The following is a 9,826-nucleotide window of genomic DNA, read 5'->3' as shown; positions in this document are numbered from 1 at the left end:
CTTGTCTTATTTTTAATTTTTAATATTTGTCAACACTTTAGTGTTTTGTTAGAATTTATATATATTTGTTAACTTAACTAGTTCTCATTAGTGTTATGTGATGTTTGTTTTAATTTCTAATGATTAAATGTTGCTTATAAATTTAATTTATAATTGTAAAAGTAGGATGGACAAAAGACCCATGTGAAATACATACATCATATTTTATTTTATTTTTAATAATTTATCAACTTATATAAAAAATTTAAAATTAAATAATTTTTTAAATTTAAATGAAATGTGTATTTAAAAATATTTATAAATTTATAATATAAAGTTACTTGAAGAAAATATTTTATTAATTGAAAAAGAAAAAAAAACATCTTTCAAACATGTTTTTTTATTAACTAAGCCAAACATGTTTTTTTTTGTTTTTGAGAACAAAAACTGTTTTTCAAAATTCAGTTCCCAAACACAATTTTTTTCCTAAAAACACTAAAAACTGTTCTCAAAAACTGTTTTCCAGAACAGTTTTTAAAAACAGCAACCAAATAGGCCCTTACTTTCTTCCATGAAATTTCATGCTTTACGTGTCATAAATTTGTACTCAGCCAAAATAATTGCAAAATGAGTCCATGCAAAAACAAAAATAACCCAAATATAAATATATAGAAATGTACAAAATTCAAAACAAATATTTGATCCCAAATTCAAACTTTAAATTAGTCAAACAAATTTCGTCAATCAAAATGGGCCCAAATTAGCAAATATAACCCAACAGAAATATTCCTATCTTAATAGCCTTATTCAAAATTTCCAAGCCAAAATACAAGTATAATTAATCAAACCCAAAATATGATAAATTAAAATAAATCCCACTAGGCTTAAATTTAATATGCAAACCCACATTCAAAATATATCACAATATTATATCATATCCAAATTAAATAATTCAAATACGTACAATTATATAAATTATCAACTAATTTAGTCTAGATTAACAAATTCCAAATTAATTCACCTACAATAAATTAACCAAAATTTCATATTAATTTACCAACAACAAATTAACTCAAATTTCATACTAATTAACAAAGCTCAAATTTCATATTAATTCAATAATCCAAATTTCACAAACAACCATTACTATTAAAATCAAAGCAAGAAAAAAATAAAATAAATCAAAATGAATTTACACTTTTTTTTGGAGACCATGAGGGAAAATTAGGGCTAGCAGTGGTTGGGAGATGGAAAATGCATTAAAAATAAAGATAAAAATAAAATAAATAAAATAAAGAAAGAGAATGAGAGAGAGGGGGATGAAGGGTGTCGAAAATGGAGATGGCATCGCCAACGACAGCTCGTCGACGATGATTGGCCGGCTATGGGTATGAAAATGGGTTTCATGGGAAACCAAAAGAAATAGAAAAAGAAAAAGAAATGGGGAATGAAAGAAGAAGAAATGGAAGCAGAGAGGGCTTGTGGCAATGGGCTTTTTAATGGGTGTGGCCATTGAGGGTTTGTGGGGAGGAATGAAAAAATGGAAGAGAAAATGGAAGCCAACCGTGTTTGGTGCATGGGTTGTGGAGTGGTTGTGTTGCTGGAAGGGAACCCGAAGAAGAAATGATGGAGGGAAGAAAAAAAAGTGAAAAGAGAAGAGAGGCGAGAGACGAGAGAAAAGAAAGAAAGAAAAATATAATATAATAATAATAAAATATACAAAATAATAAAAACTAAAAATTAAATGGTGAGTGAGTAAAAAATATCACATGTAATCGGGATTTAAAATATAAAAACAAAATTGAGATCAAAATTAATGTAAAAATAAAATTGTGACAATTTTTGGGGTCTACAAATATGTTTAAGCATTTTCTTTGTTTATAAAAAATAAAAATTATGGAAATATGATATTTTGTTTTGTAAGTTTGAATTAATGAAATAAAGTGTTTGACTTTGGTTTATATGATTATAGTCAATGAGTTATAATTGTTGACATTTGATTTGGTCTTGTAAAGTCTCACATAAATAGGTTTTATTTGTTATTAGATAACCAGAGTAAAGATATTTTGAACGTATTTTATTTGATTTGATTTTGATATAAAATTATTTTGACATAAATATAAAAATGTTTAATTGAAAAGTTTTAAATATATCAACATGCTGAACTCAAAAGTTTTTATAAAAATGAGTATACATCATATCTCATGTTTGTAATTATAATTAAAAATGTTTTATATATGAAACTGTATTGATATTCTTTATTGGACTATGAGCTTGTTCACAAATTTTTAGGTATTCCTAGTTCGAGCGATGAGTGATGGTTAGAGTAGGAAATTTTCTTTATGATAATTTTTTGACATTGTTTAGATATTAAAATTTAATTCTCATTTAAATTATTTGATTTTGGAGTTATTTGGATATTAATACTTTGATTGATTGATGTATTGGTTTTAAAGTTGAGAATTGAGGATTATAGAATTTATTTATATTACTACCCTCAAGGAATTTAGTAATTGGAAACCATTTGGTTGCAAGATGAATGTTTATGTCGTTACCACTTGAGATATGAAATGATCATCATGCCCTTAGAGTGGGTTTTGAGACTTGACAAATTAAATGTTTCATAAATGATACGTACCACTTTACACGCACCATATCAGACCACATAGTGTAGTGGCAAGATGGAAGACTTGGTTTAATTGTTTGTTGATTCTGTTACGTATTCTTGTCCTATTTTTCAGCAATTCCTATTCTTTAGCTTCAATTCCTATTCTTTAGCATTGTTGTTATTACCTACTAGTTGTATGGCTATATATAGTCTGAATGAGTTCAATAAAAGGGCAGTTTTAATTCTCAAATAGTTCATTCCTTCTTTATTCAAGTTCCTTCGTATCAGTGGTATCAGAGTCGGTTCCGACCATGGACACTCGTGGAAAAACGAATGTAAAATTCCGCAACAAGGTCAATGAAATCTTGGCACGCCACAAGACCAATTTCGATCAGGTACACTCAGCCTTGCAAGCAGTGTTAACCGGGTTTCAAACTCTTCGAGCCTCCCGTAGCCAAAACACTAGCCCCCTGAACCCAACCCATTTGCACGTGATGAATCCTCACACCCACATACTTCTCGTTCTCACACTATAAATGACCACTCTCATCAACACCTCAAGTTATCATTCCCAAAGTTTAACGGAAACGACCCAACTGGATGGATTTACGAGGCAAAACAATACTTTGAATTCAAAAACATTACACCAGAACAACAAGTTCAACTGGCCTCCTTCCATTTAGAAGGCATCGCTCTGCAATGGCATAGGTGGATGACAAAATTTCGCGGACCACTCACATGGGATGAGTTCACCAAGGCTGTACAACTCTGATTTGGTCCAACTGACTACGAGGACCCGTCAGAAGCTTTGACTCGCATTAAACAAACCACTACCATAGCAGCTTATCAAGAAGCTTTTGAAAAGCTTTCCCACCGAGTTGGCGACCTGCCCAAAAGGTTCCTAATTGGTAGTTTTATTGCAGGACTCCAAGACGACATTCGCATAGACGTGAAAATTAAACAACCCAGCACTTTGGCAGATACAATCGGAGTAGCTCGGCTAATTGAGGAACGCAACCATCTGCAGAGGAGACCAAACTAGCAACTATGTTCCCACCCAACTTTTGCAACACCAAAAGCCTCACCTAACCCAATAGCTAGTGTGCTAAGACCCCCACCAACCCAGCGTATAAATCAAATTCCAATACTCAACTAGCAACCTTCCGCCGAATCACCAATCAAGAGGCACGAGAACATCGAGAGAAAGGGTTATGTTGTTATTGTGATGAGAAGTTCGTTCCAAGCCATCATTGCGAACGACCGCAATTATTTATGATCGAGGATTCACCCCATACGGGCATCGTGGATATTGAGGGTGATCAACTTGAACCGGAACCTTATGACGCTCTACCTAAAATTTCTTTTCATGCAATTGTAGGTACCAAACACCCACAAACTATACGCGTCCTTGGCAAGTTGAAAAACAAGAATGTAACGGTGCTAATAGACGGTGGCAACACTCACAACTTCATTGATCAGGCTATCGTCTCTAAGTTTGGGTTACCAGTAATCCAAGATAAGAAATTCCAAGTCATGGTTGCTAACTGAGAGAAGATAGAATGTGTTGGATAATGTTGAGCCCTCACCCTCACCATTCAAGGACTTTCTTCCTGTCGCAGCTTGTCGGTTGGTATTGGGAGTGCAATGGCTTGCAACTCTCGGACCCATCAAGACTGATTACAAGCAACTCACCATGAGCTTCAACATGGCAGGAACTTCCCACACATTCCAGGGATTGGGACGAATTGACATCGAAGCCTTAACTGACAAAGAATTCAATGGATTACAAGGCACCAAACTATTTTTTCAAATAATTCCTTCCAACAACAATAGCCAACCAACTTCCTACCCACTTGAGATGGCCCACTTCCTAGTGAAATTCCCTTGGGTATTTGAAACACCTACCAGCTTACCTCCAAAGCAATCACATGACCATCACATTCCATTACATCCGACCATAGGACCCATAAGTGTGAGGCCATATTGATACCCCTATTACCAAAAAATTGAGATAGAGAAAATGGTAAAAGAGCTTTGCAATCTGGTTTGATACGATCAAGCCACAACCCGTTCTCATCCCTAGTTTTGTTAGTAAAGAAAGCAGATGGCGTTTGGCGATTTTGTGTGGATTATCGAGCTCTAAATGACATCACAGTTAAAGATAAGTATCAAATCCCTATCATTGATGAATTATTAGATGAGCTCCACGACGCCAAATTTTACTCCAAATTGGATTTACTGTCTGGATATCATCAAATCCGCTTACAAGAAGACGACATTCCTAAAACTGCATTCCGTACACTCAAAGGGGATTACGAGTTCCTTGTGATGCCATTTGGTTTCACTAACGCACTAGCAACCTTCCAAAGTCTCATAAATGATTTCTTCCGTCTCTATCTCCGAAAATTTATTTTGGTTTTCTTTGATGACATTTTAGTGTATTCGAAATCATGGGAAGACCATCTCACAGATTTGCAAATTGTTTTGCAGATCTTATCAACTAACAATTTATTTGCAAAAGAGTCGAAATGTCGATTTGGAGTTTCACAGGTCGACTACTTGGGTCACGTCATTTCGGAGTAAGGAGTATCGATTGATCTAGCCAAAATACAAGCTGTCATTGAGTGGCCAACACCAACAACAGCAAAAGGGGTTCGTGGGTTCCTCGGTTTAGCAAGCTACTACCGAAAATTTATCGGTCATTTCGGATGTATAGCAGCTTCTCTGAATCGTCTCTTGAGGAATGATGGATTTCACTGGAATGAGGCAGTAGAGATGGCCTTCAAACAATTAAAAGTGGCATTGACATCACCATCAATCTTATGCCTTCCTGATTTTACTCAACGATTCGTAATTGAATGCGATGCCAGCGGAATCGGACTCGGTGCAATTCTTACCCAACAAAATAGACTAGTGGCGTATTTTAGCGAAACATTGAAAGATTCGGCCTTGACCTTGTCCACATACGAGAAAGAAATGTTGGCTATCGTAAAAGCAATTAAGAAATGGCGTCCATACTTTCTAGGGAAACTATTTACAGTACGCACTGACCAAAAAAGTCTCAAACACCTACTGGAGCAATGAATTACTACACCGACACAAACAATATGGCTGCCAAAAATACTCGGTTATGATTACGTAATGGAGTATAAACGTGGGCCTGAAAATAAAGGTGCAGATTCTTTGTCACGTGTAGTTGAATTCCAATTTTTATCTATTTCTCAACCACGTGCAGATTGGTGGCCACTGCATAAAAAAGAAGTCCAACATAACTCATATTATGCAGACTTCTTACAAAAACACCCAACTCAAGCCGCTCTAACATGATGGAGTGTGGTTCAAAAAAGACAAAGTCTATTTGAGTCCCACCTCACCCTTGCTTCCAAAGATAATGGTTGACTGCCATTCATTGCCAATAGGTGGGCACTTTGGGTTTCATAAAACTCTCTCCCGTATCAAACAGAGTTTCTTTTGTTCTAATATGCGCCAGATGATGAAGGATTTTTTTGCAACGATGTGATGTCTATCAACGGTTCAAAACCGATTATATGAAGCCGGTGGGGTTGCTTCAACCGCTACCCATTCCTACTCAAATGTGGACTGATGTCTCAATGGACTTTATTGAGGGGTTACCATCTTCTAATGGATATACTGCCTGTTATATTTATATAAATATATATATATATTGTTGGTTAAAAATAAAGTGTAAGAAGAGTTACACTTTTGAAAAATAACTTTTGAAAATAAAGTGTAAGAAGGGTTACACTTTTAATGTGTGAATTAAACACATGATTAAGTTTTGAAATGTTACAAAACTTGAAAGGTTAAGGAAGACAATGAGTCTTCTCATCTTTGTAACTTTATAAAACTTAAGAGGTTAAGTGTAAGAGAGTTACACATTTGAAATTAAATCATGTTTAATGTGTAAATTAAACATATGATTTAATTTTTGAATGTTACAAAGATGAAGAGATTGAGGAAGACAATAGGTTTTTTCTCATCCTTGTAACCATTTTTCAACCCTAAGAGTGCTATATATGACTTTTCTTCTTTTTGAAATCTTATGCAAAAATGTGAAAAAGCTTGATCAATCACAAGACTATTTCCATTAGTTTCCTAAAGATTTCTAGTGGTGGGAGGAAATAGAGTCTTTGGACAAAGTTCCAAGAACTTGTTTGAGCCTTTCTTGTGTTCTTCTTCTTCTTGTTCTTATTTTGTAACTTTGAGAGTTTTATTATATCAAGAGAGTGTTTGAGAGTGTTTCTTTTCTCCATTGTATCCAAATTTTTAATATCACTGCCATCATGGTGGTCGTCAATCGATTGACAAAATATGCTCACTTCGTAGCCTTGAAACATCCATTTACTGCTGTAATTATCGCCAAGGCATTTGTTGCCAACGTGGTTCGCTTGCACGGTATTCCGACATCCATCGTTAGCGACCGGGACAAAGTGTTTATCATCTTCTTTTGGCGAACATTGTTCCAGCTGTAGGGAACCAAGTTGTGTATGAGCTCAAGTTACCATCCCCAATCTGACGGCCAAACGGAAGTTGTCAATAGAACTTTGGAGCAATATTTACGATGTTTTGTAGGGGAACAATCGCGGAAATGGCTCGAATGGATTCCCTGGGCCGAGTTCAGCTACAACACTTCCACTCACTCCTCCACCAAGATGACACCCTTCGAAGCCGTTTACGACATTCCACTTCCAAGTCTATTAGCTTATATACCAGGCACTTCCCGCGTCCAAGCAGTAGATGAGTACCTGTGTGACCGAGATGTCGTCCTACGTGAGCTACGACATAACCTTCTGTTGGCTCAAGATCGGATGAAATGTTAAGTGGACCAACACCGGCGCGAGGTATCGTTCCTGGTGGGAGATTATGTGTATTTGAAACTCCAGCCCTATCGACAAACTTCTTGGCTTTTCGGGCTTCCATGAAGCTCGCCCCACGTTTCTTTGGTCCATACAAAGTCATTGAGAAGGTTGGTCTGGTGGCTTATAAACTGGCTTTGCCTCCTGGTTCTCAAATTCATGACGTGTTTCATGTCAGTTTGTTAAGAAAGCATTTGGGTCCAGTTAGTCCAACATCTACCCAACTTCCCCCTATCTTGGATATTTCGACTATCTTTCCCCAACCCGAAGTTGTCTTAGATCGCCGCGTAATCCATAAGGGTAAATACTGCCCCAAATCTGAAATCCTGGTGAAATGGATTGGTGTACCAGTAGAAGACGCAACCTGGGAGAATGAGTGGCGTTTCACCAAGTCATATCCTAATTTCATCCTTGTGGACAAGGATCCTTAAGCGGTGGGGAATGATACGTACCACTTTACACGCACTAGATCAGACCACGTAGTGTAGTGGCAAGATGGAAGACTTGGTCTAATTGTTTGTTGAGTCTGTTACGTATCTCAACAATTCCTATTCTTTAGTTGCACTTCCTATTCTTTAGCATTTGTTGTTATTCTCTACCAGTCGTATGACTATATATAGCCTGAATGAGTTCAATAAAAGGGTGGTTTTAATTCTCAAACAACCCCTTCCTTCTATTCCTTTCTTTATTCAAGTTCCTTCATATTAATAAAATTTAAGAAACATTTTTAATACTTATAGTATTGGAAAATCACTTATAGTGATTTGTGAAAAATGTTTGATAGGTGATTATTCTAAAATCACTTTTTTTTAAAAAAAACATTTTCACTAGAAACACTTTGAATAGGAATAATGTCAAACACACTCTAAGTTCAAAGATAAAATTTAAAGTTAATGAAATGATAAATAAAGGTGCAAAAATGAATATAAAACGAAATTTAAACAAATCCTTTCAAAATATATTAATTACACCACAATAATTCATCCTATGAAATAGATTTTTGAGTAGCAACAATTTTTAGAAATGTTTTTAGCTTGAAAAGTATGTTTGAAAAATTTAGGAATCATTTTTAAAAATATAAAAGATCACTTATAATGTTTTTTTGGAGAAACATAGACACACTCTTTATATTGCATGCATTCATCTTTATTATAAAATGGGTATCGTAAACTTATAATATAAAAAATCACTTAAATTTTATCATATACTTTCAATAATCATATCTCGTCTTTAATTGGTATAAAATGGGTACCCTAATATTTTCGATATAATTACGAAGAAAGTTGAATTAAAGTAGATTTTTTTAATTTTTTAATTTTTTTTTCCAAAAATATGCTCATTATACTGATCGTTATTTGTGGCTCTATTAATTCATATACAGAACATATAAGTAGTTGTTTTAAAAATGATCGGGCAAACCCAGATCCACCCACATCGGGCAGATATCGGGTTGGGCCAACCCGCCCAAGGAGCAAGCAGGGAGATAAGGTTAGGCAATCCAATGTGGTCGGTCGAAAAACGAAACAAATATACACTGCGCAGAGCTCGCACAGAACCCATTGCTGTGGAGAAATGTCGATTTCGGCAATATTTGGTGCGGCAGTCCCCAACCGTTGTTCTACGGCGGCGTCGTTTGGTGCGAGGAAGGCAGCCCCGAGATTGGGTGGCGGTGCGGCGGTGATAGAGTGTTCGTCGCGTCCACAGAAAAAGGGAACGTCTCACCACATGAAAACTCGGCCGCGTAAAACCCAGCCATGGGATATTAAGCGTCGCCCCACAGTGTATGCTCCGCTACCTCCTCTGCCGCCCGAGTGGACTGTCGTTTCATCTGATGCTGACGCTTCCGATGCAGCTGTTCCTCCTGGACCTCCTCCAACACCCCAACTTGCAACTGAGTAGTGCTGGCTTCTATCCTACGGGTCCAACATGTATGTTTTCAAAATTTCTTTCTGTAGTTTTGTTTGTCATCTTCTCTGTTTGTTTGTTTGATTAATCGTAGGATATATGTTGAACTAAGGAAATGTCTACAACCTGTTTGATGAAATGATTCTAAAAATGTCTAAAAGAGATGGTGAACTAATCACATGTCTACAACCTGTTTGATTTAAATCCTAGTAGAACCAAAAGTGCATTCTTGAAGCGGAGTTTGAGTTGGGCTGGGTTGAGTCAGTTGTCCAAAAGCCCATTAACTCAATGTCAACTTTGAGAATTAGTACATCCTCGAGTTTGCAGAGCCCCAAAAAAACTTGGAACACCACAATATTGCTCTCTTCAATGATGATACTTATAATCAAGTTTAGAGTATTAAAAAATCCAAATCCTATACAAGAATGAAAGGACAAAAACACAAACTAATTGAGTT

General features: G+C 35.9%; 1 protein-coding gene across 1 annotated transcript; it reads left to right on the top strand.

Annotated features, from left to right (window-relative positions):
• The first annotated feature begins 8,954 nt into the window (after positions 1-8,954).
• LOC100261673 (large ribosomal subunit protein cL38) lies at positions 8,955-9,544 on the top strand. Its single transcript, XM_010654075.3, has one exon. It carries the CDS (start codon positions 9,037-9,039, stop codon positions 9,361-9,363), a length of 327 nt encoding a protein of 108 aa, XP_010652377.1. The 5' UTR covers positions 8,955-9,036; the 3' UTR covers positions 9,364-9,544.
• The last annotated feature ends 282 nt before the right edge of the window (positions 9,545-9,826 follow it).

The sequence above is a fragment of the Vitis vinifera genome, chromosome 7 (assembly GCF_030704535.1).
Source record: "Vitis vinifera cultivar Pinot Noir 40024 chromosome 7, ASM3070453v1".
In the NCBI taxonomy this organism is placed as follows: Eukaryota; Viridiplantae; Streptophyta; class Magnoliopsida; order Vitales; family Vitaceae; genus Vitis; species Vitis vinifera.
The sequence above is the reverse complement of the archived record's forward strand: the minus strand, read 5'-3'. Positions and strand labels throughout refer to the sequence as shown.